Below are 19,686 nucleotides of genomic sequence, written 5' to 3'. Positions count from 1 at the left end.
ATGAATGACTGAGGCTACATTCATATTAAAAGAATGTGCACTGCAACACACATCCACGTATGCTGAAGTCCATTTTGATGCTGACCCCATTTATTCACAGAAAAGGAAAAAGTTCCACAAACTGCAGTTTTCCTGCCTAATACGATTGCCCAAATGGCTGTTAAAGCAATCCCATTGGACATTGGAATGGCAATTGGCAGAGTTTTGTCATGTTAGCAAGAGTGACAGTCAGGCTTCAGTAACAAAGTAAATCTGAATAAAAAAAGAACATTAAAGCATTACACACTAATAAAAAAGAACATTTTATACAGTCTGTTGTTAGACAGGACTTCAGAGTTTTCTACTTGAATTCATAATTCTGTACAAGCTAGTCAGTAACAGATTGTCAAATTATATCTACACATGGTACATAACCTGGATGTGGATCAAATATTAGTTAATAAATAATTTCACAGTCTCCCAGATTAGATGTAATTTAGTGGTATTCCTTAGGAAAATATATTTAATGTAATTTATGCATTTTATCATTTTTTTAAAATATATTTTGATTAAAAACATAATGCTCTGAAAAACACACTTTGACAATGACCAGCATACAACAGCATTCTTTACAAACCTAAATTTCTACTAAAATATTACATTGAAAACAAAAGGTAACCATTCTGCTATGTTCAAATGTGTTTTGTTTTAGCATTTCCCATGACTTGTTACTGCACATGAATGTACTATTTGCTTCCTTGTTGTATGTCCTCCATTGCAGTCTTTCAAAACTGTACACCATCTATTATAGCTATTATTATTAATAGATTATTTTTTATTTTTTATTATTTTTATTATTATTATTATTATTATTATTATTATTTTATAATTATTATCTCTATTATTATCTCAGCTGTATGCCTCCAATGTAATTCTTCATAGCTTTTTTTCCCCTTTAGCGTTTTGTTTCTTCAGTTTTCCACCCTGTATTGTGGTCGTTTCTAGCTGTCCTCGCTTATAGCTCTTTCTAATCCTATGCCCTCCCCTATATTTAATATATGTTTTGTTAATACAGAGCAAAATATCCTTGCAGTAAAATAAATCTAACCCTATATAGTGACATGATCAATAAAACTCTAATGTACAACATATCACAGTATCCAACATCTTGTATTGGAAAGGCTGTACTAAATTACATGAATGCAAATAAATTATTCAGCTTCTTGTATGGGCAGGAAGAGAAAAATATCTAAATGGTGCCATAGACATAATAAAGCCTAATTCAATTTTGTTTTAACCTATTTAAAAAAAGAGTTAAAAAATTTCTAAGAGCCAAGTTTGGACAAAGTATTTACATGTGCCTTGGATATGTGGGCACATAAGGTAAACTGGACCTCCAATTACAAAAACCAAAACTATATACTTGCACTTTTTTTCCATGACATTCCAAATCTTGTTACTTCTAAAAACAACTTCACTTATCTAGTGTAAATCATGAGAAAATTCTGTGACACTGAGATCAGCCAATGTGGTTAATGTTTCTGCACATAGAACTATTACTAATACTATCGCCAGATAAAAAGTCACCACCATAACGCCATGTTAAGCATAATAGAGTCTATCATGTGCTATAACATTTATCTACATAGCAATGCAACAAGCTGCAGTACATTTATTGTGCACCTTGTGAAATGTCTATATGATTGGGTGACAATGCTGAATTAGTACAGAACACAGATTCTTTCACAGGCCCTGTGGCAACATGTGCACAGTGCGCACTATCACAGTCAATCAGAACATCTGACAGTACTTCATGGGATGTAATCTAATGCTCACTCAATGGCAGTCAATGACAAGGGTCACATCTGTAATCTCTCATACATCTTCATTCTGGCACTAAGAAACCTGGAAAGAGAGCTGCCTGTATACACAGAGAGGCATTCCACAGACAAAGATGTGGAAGACATCATCAGGATGTGGTTTTACAGATTTATTGTCTAAGACAAACCGTACTGCTTTTGATTTACGTGAAAGCAATAACACCACATGTCAGTTTTCTTGTGGCTTGAGTAGATTGTAATACTGGATCCAAAACAAGCCCAAGGCACAAAATGATTTTTTTTGTCGAACAAACCAGTACATCCAACGTTCTATATTCTATTATCATAGCATGGCATCTTATTATCTCATTATTATACATGCTTTGGATACTATTAATCACGTTACAGCATCCTGCCATATCATATTTTATATACTGTAAACTATTTTTACATGACCAAGTGTTTTTATAAGAAATCTCATTCATTATTATAGTCTTTAAATACAGTAGCAGGCTTATTATTTCTTCTTTGGCATCTCTATAAAAGGAGGACACTTTGTAGACTGTCAAGGGAAATGTCATTTTATTATTTAATGGTGAGCTGCAGGAGACAAGACATACTTTCTATATATAATGTATGGGCCAGTGAGACTTGCTATACCCACTTTTTAGTTTTTTTGTGTACCTTTTACAATCATATGTATATGAAATATTTGTAATTCTTAATAAATAGTGGTATGGCTTTTCCACAACATCACATTGGGGTGGGTAGGCATTCAAATAAACCTGTTGCCTTGTCCTGCACAGGTTTGCGTTAAAGGAGAGCCATGTGCAGGGATTCGGCTAGTTAGGCATTAGGCACTGACATTGGATGCCTTAATCCCTGGTCTACCACTTATATTTTTCAGGTGAATATGAAGACATCACCATTCACTGTCAGCATGGATTGGAGGGGCACTAGGTGGCAATGGCAAGATTCCTTTATCTTGATGTCCTGGCTATGTTGTCCACTTTAGTTTTTGATTCACCAAACAGATACCCTTTAATTTTGTGTGAATGTGAATTTATCCTTTAAGATGAGTTCTGATATTCAACTGCCTATGACAAATGAGGAAGTGTTACAGGCATCAAACCATGCTGAACCTTCCAATCAAATAAAAACATGAATAAGTTTGTAGACTGCTTACTATTTCCTAAATGTGTCAAAACATGTTAGTGTTCAATAACATTTAGCTATGCCAGTAAAAGGGCAGACTGGGCCTTGTTCCTGAGGTTTTGTTCTGTAATAACATCTCTTTCCAGGAAGTCAAAATGAATTGAGTTGTGCATCATATCTAGAGGGATAAAATGACTATCGCTCTGTCACAATAACACTACGGCTTTAGTGAGGACATTTAAAAATAGATACAGCCTAAAGGCAGGTATTTCCACACTTAAAGTATTAGGCCTATCACTGCAAAGCACATCATGCATCAGTGATATTGCCATTTTTATTGAGCTAACAACATTTAAAACATCATTTGCTATTTGTTGGCATTTTTTTCAGTCCTGGACTAGATACATCTGCTAGATCACCCAGGTTCTCCCATGATAATCTATCTTCTGCAATTCTGGAGAGCTTTAAAATTCTGGTTCATTGTGTGTCTGTGCAGACAAATTAGTAGACGTGCACTCTTCTTCAAAATTAAGCAAAGATTAAAAGATACCTTATCTAGTCTAGCAATTTGTTTACTTCACGGTGAAACAAAAACAAGTGCTAGAGATATATCTTCAGTGAATTCCACTAAACAGCAAGCTGTTCTATGTGCCTTTCTTAAAGACTTAAGAGGTGCTGTAAGAGGTTGGGAATGTCCTCTACAAAATCAGACACAGGTTATCAAAGTATCCAAAGTACAGGACAGGAAGTAACACATAAATTAAAAACATGTAAAAGCCTGAACAAATGGATTGAAGGAATTCCAATGCCTAAATTAAAGCATTTGCAAATATGTGCTAGAACACCTATAAAGAGCCTGCAAATATGAGAAGTTGAATTTGTACAGCCAAAGTTATTAACCCCCTGGACACATATCTCAGACACCAATGTGCTCAGTCAAAATTTGGGATGTACTGAGTAAGTTATGAATGTATATGACACTTTTCACATGGGAACACAAAAAACATGCCTAAAGTGTTTTAGGTATTTTATCTTACGTTCTCATAGCTATATTATTAGCTCACAACTGTTAGTTATTCAGAGGGACTATCCCTCTTTTGGAACTAAATACCACTGTCCCTAATCCTTCCTCAGTTGTTGCTTTTTTTGATCTGATATAAAGACATCTAAGAGAATGCATTTGTTACAAGTAAAACATTTTACTGCACTAAACCTTTCATCAAACCTTTTAATTCTTGTGAACATGCTGTAGTGATAAAAGGAACAAGAGTTGCATTTTAATTCTGTGCAGTCTGTAACTGTAGACATAGCAGCAATGTGTCCTTTGTCTACGTACTTTGCACTAAAAGTTGTCCTTCAGAAAGTTGGCAGGTATGCTTTTTTCTTATACTGCTTTATGTAAAATATATAGGGGATCTTGTGATTCATTATACCTACCATAACAACACAACTGGTATGGAATACACCTTTCACCATAAGTCTTTCTTGCAGTGGCAGCCAAGCCTACAAAACTTAGAAGTTTATTAGTGTCACTTGTCACTGGCCTTATTTACCTACTGCCCACAGAAGTAAATTACATAATTTCTATCAATCAACTGTATAACAGGTCCTTCTTTCGACTAGTTAAAGTGGGTCTTTACCCAAGCGACTTCTCTTGACTGTGCAGTGTGGTCAACAATTAAATACAATGGCAGACTTTCTATCATTGCAACCAAGGTAAGGGGGTTCTTCTCCATGGATCTACAATGAAAATGGTATATCACTGACCACCAATGTCAGTGGGCATTTGTCCATTGCCCAATCAATGTGAGGGGACACTACATTTTTATTACTATACTTATATTGTTTCTATTCATTATTATTTGTTTAATTAGTTGCTTTAATATGGAAAATAAGTTTACAAATGTACCGAGCTGTAGGTGTTATAATTATTAGCTCCGAGACCTACGTTTTTTCATGGATTCCTCTATATTAAAAGATTGACAAAGCTGTTAGGCTGATGAAAAGGTAAAGTGTTGAGCTGTCAACATTTATAACCAGTCAGTGTGTGATGTAGTGTCATTATTCATGGTTTACAACACTGGCCATACAAACTGCACTTGTGGTGGGGATTTCTGGTTAGTGTAAAGTTTTCATCACTTATGTGGGTGTTTACGAGCGAATAATTTCAGCATGTGGCTGTTAAGGACAAGACTGTCTGGTGGCACCAAACATTTTCTGCTGCAATTAATCCTAAATAACAACATGTTTAGAATGGCAGTTATTAAGTAAAGCTGGCTCTTTTATCAAAGAAATGAGAGTGAGGAAGCAAGGGGAGTCATTCTGTTGTTTTTGTTTCAAGTAAACAGTTTCCAGATGGCTAAACTTTGGTTAGAGGGTATTTTTGTGAAAAGGAGGAGCTGACTCACCTTCTCTCCAAGCTGACCCTTTAATCCCTGGATCATTGACATCATCCGCAGGCACATAAAACAGGGCAAAAGGCAAGATCAGGAATATTAAAAAAAGGAGAGGAAGGGAAAAAAGAGAGAATGTATGAATTAGAGGGATGGAAGAAGTATTAGTATTGTCTTTAGAACATGCAACATTTTTAGAACTGGGGGCAAAAATTATCTTATGCTTTCCCCGTTCAGGGTAAATGAGTCTCCTGCTATCCCAACCCCTGACCCACGTATGGGCAAAGTGACAGCGTTTCTTTAGGCTACTTGGCTAGTGATCACATAATGATGTAAATTCAAACCAAAAAATATTAAATAATCATTGAACATGCATACATGCTTTAACACACCTAGTGCCATATTTTTGACAGGAAAGCAGTAGTTATCAGCTAGAACAATAAATCCAGGCACGAGCCTGCTCTCAACAATTATGAACTAGAGGTGTCAGGTCATACAATGATCAGACACGGTGGTCTTAAAATGAACCAATGCACAAAAATGCACGTGCATACATTAAAACCCATTCACTTCTGCAGTTATATGCAATGTGGAAAAATGTGTCTTCAAAGTTCACAACAAAAGCACTAAAATCTAAACTCTTTTCCTATTAATTTCCTCTACACTAGGGCCTTTACAACCTGGCAGTACTCTAAAGTAAACAAATAGCAGGTGTTTTTAAGTTGTTAGAAACCAGTTAAGCCTGACTTTAGAGTGTTTGTTGTGATAATAATGATTTTTGCAAATTAATTTCTTTACAATATAAGCAGCTATAATTGTCAGTGGTGGCTTGTTCTAAAGCCTCTTTACTGATTGTTAATACCATGTAAAAACTTTTTTATCCATAGTCTGCACATTAAAGCTAAACTCCACACAGATATACAACCAGTATTTAAAGTGTAGGTGAAGCTGGAAGCTTTTTCTTCTTTTGAAGCAAGAAAGGGATAAAAACTGTATCAGATCATTTGTTCTGCCATCTTTGTTTTTTTTGGAATGCTTAGTGTAATCTTTTGCTTTGAGGCCAACTTTAAAACTTTGGGTAGCCCTTCACTTAGGTGTTTCGTTGACAAAAGTTACCAGAACAACTAGAAAGTAAAATTCCTCAGTGGAGATACAGGCAGCATCAACAACCTGGAAGAAAATTGTACCCTTCCCACATTCTGTTCAAAAATGATTTACATATACTTTAATCCAATTATATATTTACAAAAAATGTCTAGTTCAATTCCTAAAAATATGACACATGTTGGGTCACATTGCAATCATTTGCATTAAAAACGGTAATTGCATCAAATCACTCATTAAGCTTGGCCCAGAACCAATACCTTTCATTGGAATTGCACATGCTCTTTAAACACACACATATCAATGTGTGATACAGATGTGACCTAGTCACTGGCCTTTTGGCATGATATCATGTGACTTTTTTCCAGTGTTCATTACTTAGACACAAATTAGAAAGATTGGCCCAAACTTTGTTTAAAAAAATGTTTATATCATCTGAGGCTGATTTAATGCAGGTGACAGGATTAACTGAACTTAGAATGCTAATTAAATCTAATTGACTGACTTGCAAACAGCCAAAATCAGTGTGAAGCCAACATCATACTAGTATGTTAGGCAAAATTACAGGTGGCAAAAATAGAAGAACAGGAAGAATACGATTTTCATGTGTCACTTATGGCATTTACTTAATGAACACATACAAAAGAGTAGTGACTTACTATGAATCATCACTAATTCCATGCCAAAGTATTATAATAAGTATTAGCCACAGCAGTCAGCTTAAGTTACCAGTGTTGAATATCTCTTTTGGGTACTTGGATATTTTACAACTGAAGCTTTTAATTGATATATATATATTGCCACCATATTTTCAAAGAAATGGGTAACTACCTGGATTAAAAAGGCTGCACCGTCATGGGTGCTTCCCTACCCTGATCCTTATCTGCTTTGGAAATCACAGTTTTATCAAAAGTTTTATGTCTATTATATTATGACACTGCGTCTTAGACAAGACAGGGGAAAACCCTTAACATAATAACTGATATAAGGAGATGACCTTTAATGCTCCATCCTATTTACCCCATGTTTGTTAAGTTATTATTGTTTTTATGACCACTGCTTTACAAGTATAGATGGGCTGTGATGACTTTGAACCACAACTAAACACACACTGGTTCAGTTGCTCGGCCTATACAGGCTTTTCAAATGTGTCTTGGTGACAGCATCCCCAGCATGGAACAAACAAAATAGATCAAAGCTGTGTATATGAAAAAAAGTTACAAGTGGGAATTCTCCTACAAACCACCAAGCTGATAAATGCAGTACTGGAAAATAATGCTGCAGATAACATATTATGTCTAAACGTGTACACATGTAGGTAAAAAAAACTAAAGCAAAGGCAGAGCATTATAAACGGACTGTTAAGTGAACAATAAACATGACGTTTTGTGCTAGAATTCTATAAATATCTAAGTAATGTCAGCCACACATATCCACTAACTGGCTAATTATGTGCTATCTGATTATAACAGTTCTGGAGTTTTTAAACTCTTGCCCAATCAGATAAATGTGATGCTTTTAACTCCTTATTTAAAATGTATAGTTGACACCATTGTGAAAATCTGGGACAAATCAGACCACACAGTTTTATTTGCTATAGTTGTATTTTGTTTGCAATAAAAAAAATACCACAGTTGGTCTCCAAAGATCATAAAATGGGGCAAGCAATAAACAGACCATGACATATTTAAATTGATGACTGAATGCATCATACAATCTAGATAAAAAAAACTGGGTGGATCAATGATAGAGATGGATATGGATTTATTATAGCAATGCTAATCTGAAGCTTCTACACCAAGCATGTGCAAAAAGGATTACACTTTAGTAAAAAAACAAAAACTTAACTTATGCCTAAACAAAGCATTAGCAAGACTCCTGGATATGAAGTTTAGTGTTGGGGATCTAATTAATATTATTAAACAGTATTTATATAGCGCCAACATATTACGCAGCACTGTACATTAAATAGGGGTTGTAAATGACAGACAGACACAAACAGTGACACAGGAGGAGGAGACAACCCTGCCCCGAAGAGCTTACAATCTAGGAGGTGGGGGTAATATCACACAATAGGAGGGGAGATATGGAGGGATGTTAAGTAGTGAGGGTTTTAGGAGACAGAAGAAGATGGGTGGGCAAGATTGAAAATATGGGTTTTAAGGGCTCTTTTAAAGAAACAGAAAGTAGGAGCAAGCCGAATAGGCCGAGGAAGAGTCGGGGCAGCTCTAGAAAAGTCTTTGAGCTGTGCGTGTGATGAGGTTTATGAGTAAGGAAGTCAATGAAGGAGTGAAGAGTGCAGCTAGGGGTGACCCAATCATCAAAAAAAAAAAAAAATGGTAGGACTGGAAAGAGTTCATTGCAGAGAAGGGCAACTAAATAATTAGGAGACATTCCAGGTCCTTAGCTATATTAAAAGATTATCTAGCAATAAAAAAAAAAAATACATTGTAGCAATTAATGACGACAATGTGCTAAACTTGGTAGAAAGTCATTCTGCCTTTAAAGCTGAACTCCAACTTGAAATACTTGCAGCATCATCCAACCCTTTCCTCCCTAAAACTAATTAGGAAAATGTAAACTCTGAATTTGATATGGATACTTAAGTTTCCACAGCAAATGTGTTCACAGTAAATATGGTAACAATTTTCTATTATTTTTAGATATAAAAAATATACATTTCTTTTCGAATATTAAATCTATTTATTACCATTACAATAAAAATGTGGTAAAGCCAAATAACTGTTTCATTGAAAAAGGAATAGATTTGAATTCATAAAATAAATATTTAAATTAAAAATGTCATAAGTTACATTTTTTGCTTTCAGCACCTTAAAAGAACAACTGTCTTACTGTTTCTAAAGCAAAATGGTAATTTTGTTAGTCAGATGACCTGTACAAACCAAAAAAACTGCAAAACAATTTCAGTAAAGCTACTGTTAGTAATATGTCAGTTCCTATAATGACTAAAATAATGTTATACTTAAGTTTTGGCCGGGAAGGGATCAAATTAATTAAATTGACAAACTTAAAATAACAAGCAGCTAAGAAATAAAATATTCCAGTACAGCAGGGATACGGAACACGGTATAGGGGATATGTATAACACTTAAATATTTTGTTGCAATGAAAGCCAGATTTAATTATCTGACATAAAAATCCGGTCCTAGTTCTGATTTTGCCAAAGATAAATCAAAAGCCTGGCTGGAAAAAGTAGGTTTTCTTTTACATTCGCCCATGTTTTCTCATGTTTAGCAGGAAATAAATATGCTTTCTTTAGCAATGGGGTCTCCAATGCCTGTCTATATCTCCAGCCTACTATAAAAGTTCATGACACAAGTTTTAGGGAAAAGTCAACAAGTTTTCCCTCATTCCCAAAGAAGAAAAGGGATTTTGATACAGGTCTCAATTTCCTCAATGAGGCGGTGGGATTGGAACCAGTAAATTTAGCCTAATGCGGTTCAGTGGGTTATCCTGCACATAGAAACACATTACATGCCGCTAAAGAAAACAGCAAGTTCCAACCGCCGCCTAACATAAAACATGAGCGTTACATTTCCAATTACCAGCCATGTAAAAATGTCAGTTTTTTTTCAGGATACTTCATGGTAAAGAGTGTATTATATGTTAGGCAAGCAGGATAATTCAAAGGAAAACTCCAGAAGCCACAGTGAACAGAGGATACCAAAAAGTTAACATTTAAAACTGCAAGCATTGTGTTACCAGGGAGGGCTGGCATAGGAAGCATGTGGGGCTGGCCCACATAGTACTCAAATTTATGGCCCTAATATAAGCCTAATGAACCCCCTCTAATGACTAAATTCAACTATGAATATCACCTGTATGAAGCACTTTGATTACTAAGTAGCTTTATACTGTGATTTGTAGGCTCACACTATTATGGAGGTTTTCTGCAATATCCAATGGCATAAAAAAAGAAGTTTTTTTATGATCCAATGACAGAGGACAAAATATAAACTGTAGCAGTGGAGTTAGTGTTGTTGTCCAGACCAAAATCACCAAAGGATATATATGCCTTTAGGATAAATAAACAATACGTATGCCTTTATTTTTATTTTGACATAAAACATAGGAGGTAGGATTTGATTGGTTTCTGCTGACAACAATAAAACTTTTACCTAAAACTAAATTGAACTTTCCAGGTAAAATCAGCTAAATACATTCCAGATGCATCAAAATAAGACGTAAAATTTTTTACGTTGGAAAACAGCAACAACATGAGTACAAAAGCCTGATTCTGGACAGAAATCTCTTGTCTGGTAAAAAGCAGTATTCTGTCTGTACAGGTTCAAAACAACCTTGCTGAGTTAGACTATTTAGCTCTGCAATCAGTAATGCTCGTGCATTATGTTCATTGGGAAATACTATCTCTGACGTAGCAGGGGTGATGTTGTTCTGAACACTGCTTTCACACAGAAAGCATCTCTACAGCATGCTGGCAGTAAACAGGCTTTTCTGCTCGAGTTGTAGCTGCTTTCTAAAAAAAAGAAAACACATTGTAAGACTTTGAAAACATTTTGCTTTGATGCACCCTAAGTATATTGGTTTAAACTAAAGGTTCAGTTGGGCTGTAATCCAGTTTCTTTACATCAGGTCAACCATATCACCCAGATAATATATTATTGTAAGGTTTCAATCAGTGTTAGCCAATATGCTAAATGTCGCCAGCCCTCCCCTGTGCGATTTTTACAGCCGCCACACAGAATGATGCAAAATTTAAAACTCACCATCCGTCCTGGCATTCCGAGACCACCTTTCTCACCCTGATAATCAACAGAAATTACAAGAGCTTTCACAACTCAATATTTTAGATGGCTTAAATGTGCAGATATATGATGGAATTGTGGATTTCTGCTTAACTCTGTTATTTGCTGCACCATGACTGACAGATAATATTAATATAACATAAAACAAAGCATTATGGTAATATTGGATATATGTATAAATAAAATTTCTTTATGGTCATATCTCTAAGAGTAAATTCCCATTTTCCTTTGATTTCACTGCTCCTATATTTTATCATTATGTTCACCATGATAGGTCTGTATTATGCACATGCCTCCTCAAACTGAAAATACTAACATTAATGTGCTGCAGTGCATTGTATTCCATTATGTAAATAAAAGAAGACAAATTGGCCCCAATAATAATATTATTTGGTTTAACACCTATAAGACACTTATCTAACTAAACCTAAAGAGCTTAGAGAAGCGCTACATAGCTGAAAAAAAGTTTCTCACACTTTCTACTATTGATTCTTTTGCTCAGACTTTGCTTTCCAAATTGAAATATACAGGTCAAAAAGCTTTCAAGATTATTTAGTGTTTTTAAAACAAAATGGAACATAAATAGTAAGTCTTTGCAAACATAAATATTGGTCTCAGTAAAAACCAATATACAAAACTGCAAACAAAAAAAAAAAAAGAGGCATAACTTCTACTTATATGGTGGTTGGCAAATCCATGTTTAAATATTTCTTTACCTCAAAAATAGAACAAAACAACACAATAGATACAAGTGTTTACAATATGAATGGAATAAAAAATTAAAGCTAAGCTGAAAAGCAATATTTATAATAAGGCCTTATGTTGATGAGCAAAGAAAAATCAAAAGAATATATAGAACCTACAAACAAAGTACTCCGAACATTATAGTTTTTGAATGGATTTCTAGAGGTAACGCTTTGCTGTTTACTCACTAGCCAATTGCTGCCAGAACTCAAATTAATTATTTTCCACCAGCTAAACCGTTGCATTATCTGGGTGCCTCTTATCCTGCAATAGAATTTCATGCTCTAGCCGTGAAGGCAAAATTTTTACTGGAAAATAAACCACATCCAACCTGCCTTCCCAGGGGATCTCTCCTACACACTATACACTACATCACAACATTCTACATTTGTGGGTGTCTGTGACCAATAAAGTCCAATAAGTACACTTCCCTCTATAATAAATAGACACATGCAGTTTTCCTTCATACTAGCCCAGGGCTTACTATTGATGTTGCACATAGAATACCAAAGAGTGATCCAGACATTTTTACAGTTCTCATTGATTTAAGAAAATGGAGTTAGATTACTGTAGTTTCCTATAGGAAACCTTTACTGAGTTTCAACTGCACATAGCAGCATCATAAGTAGGCTTTGCCATGTATGAGTAAGTAATTGCTTGTTGTCGGTTGCTGTTTTCCCATTTCTCAGACTATCTGGCATTAATTTAGAGCCTTGTTCCTAAACCTTTTAGTAAGGATTTGTATTAACATCAAAAAACACAATGATAGCCCAATGCCTCATTAAAAAAATTTTTTTTATAAAAGATGTAAATTTTTTAAGTCCTGAAATGACCTAATATTCTTTGTTGTGAGTTTTAAAACTTGCACAAAAGCTGGAATTTTTCATTTAACTTATTTGAATAAAATAGATTGTTTGAAAAAGTGTGTTTGTATATATCATGCTTGTCTATCTCTATATCTAAGCACCACATGGTCTTAATTCTTCCTTAATTGTCTATGTAGCTGCTCAACAGTGTACAAATCACATGTAACAGCTAACAGACGTTGATTCTTTTAAGTAAATGTGCCTTCAGGGATGTCTTTTTCGCTTGTTTTCTATGGTTGCCTTGTACAAAGATCAGTTACGGGCTATGTACAATGTGAGACACTATCAACCAGAGATTTAAGCTGGCTGTACACTATATAATTGTAGTGTAGCCAGAAATGTCATAGTTTACAATTCTTTTAGAATAGTCAGGAAGTGTGGGGTTTAATGAACAAGTAATAACGAATTTTCTGTAAAAGTAAAACATGGGGTGATCATCATCAAAATCTATCAGCAGTCTGAAATTCATCCTGTTTAGGTTTACAAATCATGCATAAAAAAGAATTACTCAGGTCAATAGCCTAATTTGCAGCCACTATGGATGTTTAGCAATCACTGCAGAAAAGACAATTGCACATCATTTGTCACAGGAGAATTTCCTGTGTAGTGCTAGCTTTACTCACAGGATCATAAATCCCTTCACAATTTTTGAGAATCTAGAGATGAATAAGCCCACCAACATCCATCAAAGGCTGAGCAATCAAGATTTGGATTGACTTACACAGCATGATTTATAAAACAAAAGTATATTAAATGACCTCTGAGAACCTGTGCCGCCTAATGAGATGTTACTGACAGTTGACATACCACTGGCCTATTATTGGCATATTTCTATGGGAAATGATCAGTAAATAGAAGCTTTCCTTACTTCATTACTAACACATATGTGTATAAATGTCATCCTTTATATTGAGCCTGGAACTCATGCTACATTCTCCAAAACAAAGAAAAAAAAGCATCAGTTAAAAAGATTAGAACACTAAAGCTAGTTCCCTTAGAAATCCAAGTATACTACTATTACTAAAGGTCAGACATTAGAGAGTTAGAAAACACTTTGCATTTGGAAACAGACACAGATCCAGACATATACAGAGAAATGGAAAGACAGAAACAGATTAGAGAAAACAGAGTAAGTGTTCAGGCAGGAAGAAAATGGAAGTATTTGGGGGTCTCATAAATAAAAGTTTAGGAAAACAAACAAAGATGTCAAAGATACCAGATGTAGCGTGGGTATTAAATATATAAATATAAATTGGAACTCAAAACAAAATATTGCCTTTTGGTGGAGATTGGAAGGCTTAGAATCACCATCAGTTTTATTGCTTTTTGTGTCTTCTCCTTACTGTGGTATAGAAAAAATAGACTACTTACTTTTTTTCACACTTTTTTATCTTTTAAAGCAAGTTAAAATAAAGCGGCATCCATGTTTTGTCCCTGTATGTACCCTGATGTAAATATGGAATATGAATTTGTATTCTCTATCTGTATCAGTTTTTCTCGAATTGGCAATAAATGCTTTTTAGTAAGAGTTTTACTCTCAGCAAGTAAGTATTTGGCATTTTGCAAAATACAGTAAGAAGTAAGAAGGATCACAGTATGACACAGAGGGCCTAATTTATCAAAGCTCCCCAAGTCTGGAAAAGATAAACTATAATGGGTGAACTTAGCACAGAGATCACTGCAGACACAGATGGACACTGGAACAGCACAAGGGGACAGGCAGGGAAACACCAGACTGGGCAATAAGGGGTTAACACCGGAGCTGGACAGGGAGAGCGCTGAATTAAACAGAAGGTGTAAAGGAAATGCTCCCTTTAAAAGGCATAAATTACAAATAGTTTACCAACAAGTTCAAAGTGAATGTGTCTGATTTATAAAAGCTCTCCAAGGCTGAATATGATACATTTTCATCAGTGAAGCTGGGTGTTCCAGCAAGCCTGGAATGGATTTCCTAAAAGTCATTTGTTAGCAAACGTTAACAATCCTGGACCTGATCCAATCCAAGTTTGCTGGATCACCCATCCTCACTGATGAAAGTGTATCGTCTCCAGCTTTGGAGAGCTTTAATAAATCAGGGCCAAGGTGTCTAGGCTATGGACACATTTACATATTAATAAATTACTTCTAAACAAGTCTTCACTGTTCTCTACTACTGCAAGTATTGGAATAACTGCCATGTGATCGATTTCAGTGCTTCATTCATCAGTCAGCGTAGGGTTGGTTTACTGCTTGTTACGAATAGACTTGGATTTCTATAGACAGGCCACTGGCTCACTTTAAAATAATTTTCCTAATTGTGAGATCTCTGGTTCATTTAAATTTACTGCATTTCCCTAGTCTTGGCAGTGACTGTTTACTATTATTAATTTTGGGATTCTGCACTGCAGACATTCGTGTGCTAATATAATAAATTTTTCCTGTGGCCTCCATAATTTCAAAGAGAAGGAAGAGAATAAGTGTCTTATGACAGAGTTTAATTTATCTAGAGTGTTCCAGTATGATGTTATAGCAAAGAGCACGCACTGCTTTGATAACATTGTATTAATTGTTCCTACACTTGGAATTGGCTGCCCATCAAAGCGTTACACACTTGTAAAAACACAGACATGCAATGAGTGAATGACAATTTCTGAAACAAAAACAAAACATAAAATAATGGCTGTCCAGGATACCAGCATGTACTTTCCACCACTCCTGGACAAGAACATCTGGCTAGCCTTGCATACATCTTTGCAACCCTTTCGTGCAACTTAATGTTTTCCTGTTTGTTGTTCTCTCTTCTTTAATGTAGAAATACAAGGATGACATGGACAGTTCAAATAAGCAAATAGGTTATTGTCTCTGGAGCATTTATGTTAACAAGGTTTTGTCCCGCTGGGCATTTTTTTTTTTTACATGCTTTGCTCCAAGTTGTGGTTTCTAGGCATTTGATATTCAGACCAGTAAACTGCTTCCTTTTCTCATAAAAGAATGTTTAACAGGGGAAATTACAAGATGGGAAAATGGTAAAACCACAGTATCTGTCAACTCTTCACTCAAATGTAGATGCTATTTTGCTGGATCACCTAGGTTCCCCTATATTAGTTTTATCTTCTCCACTCCGGGTGAGGTTTAACAATTCAGGTCATATAACTCTATATGCTACCCTTAACATCACACTTAAAATGAACCCTACACGTAAAAAAATTTACCATAATTACCTGAACCCTAATCTAACCCGAGCTCAACTTTTATATAGGAGTTAAAACCTTATAAACCCATACTTATTTTATTAGCCCTTAAAAACTATTGAACCATAAGGTCTGTCTACCGGAATCTGATCCGAAAACCCCAAAGGTATATACTAAAAAAATGATTTTTTTTTTTTGAAAAGTACAACAGATATAATTTGTGGGCTTGTTAATAACATACCCCCATGCCTAAAACGTTCTGAGACATAAAGCTGAACTTAACATAAAATAAAAAAATCACACACTTACCTTTACTCCACAGATCCCTCGATCCTTCCGGAGCTTTCCTCAATTGGGTCCTGCGCTGTTAATTCTTATTTGTCTCAGCGCAGAGGATGCGCTGGGTGTTGCCATTTTTATCTGGCTTTCTTCTTCTTCTGGCTACCTCACCTGATCTTGCTCTGCACAGACATGAGATAGGGTGATGTAGCCTGCTGTAAATGGCAAAAGAAAGAGTGCTGATCTCACTGTGAATGCGTGAGATCGGCACTTTTCCCCATTGCAGGAAAAAGTAGCTAGATGCCTCCTGGGATAGGTGATGTGGGTATCCCAGGAGGCTCTTTGCTCCCGTTCAGTCTTTACCGCAGCGGTAGTTAACTCAAAAGAGGATGGGCTTCCCCCTTTTTTAAAAAAATGTGTCAAACAAAAAAAGAAGTAATTTATATAAAAGGGTTATCTACTTTTTTATGTAAATGTTTTGGCGATAGCTCCACCTTAAAAAGCAAGTCAGGTACTCAAACCTACAGATTTCATAGTCATTACCTTCTTACTCAATCATTCATTTTCCTTGGGGCAATGCAGAATATAAGGTCATGACCCTAGATGGCATATAAGCAGCATGTGTGGTCTTCATTGGGGGTTGTATATCTAATTGAATTAGGTCACATGTTGCCAAAGTGTGCCCCAGGTCCATTGATGAAGGAAATGTAAGGCAAACAGACGTGTGCAAAATCATTGTACTGTTTTTAAAAGGCTGTATGGGAAACCCCTCTATACTACAATACAGTGTGAAAAAGCAGAAGGAAATTTTAAGCCCTTTATCAATGCACAAAAAAAAAATGAAACGTTGTCTCGTGATTAATTCATAATTGGAATGTAAAACTTGTATGCTTAACAAAAGAAAGGAAAAAAATTGTAGTGAATATAATTTTAGATTTGAAAAATGAAACTGTAGTTGGACGGGCCAACAAGAAATACATACTTTACAAACCGCCTGAGGCAAAATTGTTAGGTAGGAAGTATTTTTGGAAAAAAAATGATACGCATAAGACCTTTGTCTACACAATTTCCATCCCACAGGCATGTGTAGGTTACTTAATAGTGTATGTTTAAAATACACCGTAATCTGTATTGGCTTACAACATTTGCATCTTTATAGAAAAGGTATGCAGATCTTTTATGTATTGTATTATTTCTTTTGTTATAATCATATTTTGCATTTGTTGATACTGTTCAAAGCAGGCTGTTCCGCTACATTGCTTGTACATTTTCTATGGAATTTAATACTTTTTAGTGTTAATAAATGTTGAATGTTGGGGGATGGTTACTTACCATCCTGTGCACCATACTCCATTCAAAAATGCTATGTCAGAGTACTTTTGTAATATACTTCCACATTAGGATTGGAAACAAGTCTGATCTATTTTTGCAAAAGCACATGATGCTTATAATTACATAACCAATGTTATATAGAAATAGAGGTCATAATAGAAAACATTTCAATGCACTATTACCACTAATTTGCTTTGATTTGCACAGTGTTCTGGTGAAACAGCAGATATAAACAAGACAAGTATAAGTCATGGGCAATCAAGAGGACCATTTCCTACAAAGAAAAATATAAAAGATAAAAATGGTGCATACCGGAATTCCAGGTCGTCCACTAGGTCCCTGAAATGAAAGCAGATGGTTTATTACAGAAACTTACAGCTAAAATAAATTAGCAGACAGGATATCATATACAGAACAACTGATTCACAAATGTAATAAGAATGTAAAACAGAAAAAAATTGACGTATTTGTGTTTTACTTGATAACTTGATTTATTATAAAAAAAAGCTTTTTCTTTATATCCTTGCATGTATTGCATGGTATTCTCTACAAACTAAACTTTCACCACATATACTATACTAAGTCCTCCCATGATAATTTACCTTGATAACCAGCCTAAACTAATTTAGTACATCAACCCTTGCTGTCCTGTAGAGTGCCCCATAAGTGTAAAAAGTTCTCTCATTACTACAAAAATGTATTATTATTATTATTATTTTGCATTCGTTATCTTATACACTATAGATCAGTTATGTTTCTGTATTTTCTTTCCTTAAAATGCTGCTTTTCTTTTTTATATTTCTTTTGTTCCTTGCAAAATGCCTGTGTACCTAATAAAAAGATTTAAAATTACCGGTACTTCTAATCCTGTAAAGGATTCCAGCTTTATAATTCAATATTGCTGCTGCAGCCCTATCCAGGCTTAAGTTGGGACACTAACCATATTTTGTCTATGATATCCTGATAATTTTTACAAAATACATACTAATATTAGCAATCAATTTCAAGAATACTAGCTGGTATTTCTGGTGTCCTATTGACAGTTTTTTTTTTAATTCTTAACAATCTGCAAAAAATGGAATTCAGTGACTGTAGGTGTCATAGTTGCTTGTTTAATAGACACAGACATTACTTGGGTGACCGTATAGGTCATCGTGTAGGAGTGCAATCATCACTCTATAACGTGAGATAGATATATCCATGTCACTTTTGTAATATAATACCCTATTAGGTTACACAGGAAGAAAATACTTTATGAAATTATACACCAAGCAGCAATAAAATAATGCCTTCCTTAAATGTATCCAAGACTTATCTCTGCCAATACTGTCAGACAAGATATATAATTATGTACATCTATAACCAGTGTTCAAGGGTTTATTTAATTTCAGAGCGTCAATCTGTGTTTCCCAGGCACAGCAGTTTATGTGAAAAGATTGACATATTCATTATCTGGAGCTTTTCTTCTTTCAGCCACCTCCGACCCTTATAAATCAGTTACCAGCAGGAACACAGTACACAGAGTTACAAGAAGGGATTCCAGTTACTTACAGGTGGTCCTGGAAAAAAAACAGAGAAGAAGAAGGAATATTATTATAGGTGTATTATAATAAACATAATGTAATAAGTAATATTAAAACAATAATCAGTGTATCCATTATTAATATGTAAAAACACACAATACAATGTAAAATCAATTAATCTAACAGTAAATCCTAAAAGTTAACTTCAACAATGTTAACCAGTTGCAAACAAAATGTAAAGGTTATTGTATCCAGATATTTTTTTTCATTTCATCACATCATACTAAATGTGCATTTTCCTCATGCTTTCTTACTTGAATATCCCCCAACAAATAACATTATTTTATCAAAAAGAACATAAAACATTACTACATAAATACATATATTCAATAATCATGTCACTCAGGTGACTCACTTGTGATTTTATTAGATAAACTTTTTGTACAGGCTATGTTCTAATATATAAATCCTATTACTATTTCAAAGACTACCTGAGACTCAAGAATTATTATTTGCTTCTCTATTGTATGTAAC

At 34.9% G+C, this 19,686-nt stretch overlaps 1 protein-coding gene across 1 annotated transcript in view; it reads right to left on the bottom strand.

Moving 5' to 3' along the window:
- Positions 1 to 19,185, bottom strand: part of COL13A1 (collagen type XIII alpha 1 chain) — a 106,195-nt gene extending 87,010 nt beyond the window's left edge. The window contains exons 1-4 of the mRNA XM_072423751.1: positions 19,181 to 19,185; positions 17,942 to 17,968; positions 11,200 to 11,235; positions 5,363 to 5,389 (exon numbers count right to left, since the gene is read on the bottom strand). Coding sequence (XP_072279852.1) covers positions 5,363 to 5,389; positions 11,200 to 11,214 — 42 coding nt within the window. The 5' untranslated portion in view covers positions 11,215 to 11,235; positions 17,942 to 17,968; positions 19,181 to 19,185. The remainder of the gene's footprint in view (positions 1 to 5,362; positions 5,390 to 11,199; positions 11,236 to 17,941; positions 17,969 to 19,180) is intronic.
- Positions 19,186 to 19,686: the final 501 nt, after the last annotated feature.

The sequence above is a fragment of the Pyxicephalus adspersus genome, chromosome 10, assembly GCF_032062135.1.
Source record: "Pyxicephalus adspersus chromosome 10, UCB_Pads_2.0, whole genome shotgun sequence".
NCBI lineage: Eukaryota > Metazoa > Chordata > Amphibia > Anura > Pyxicephalidae > Pyxicephalus > Pyxicephalus adspersus.
This window is presented reverse-complemented; position numbering and strand designations above follow the sequence as displayed.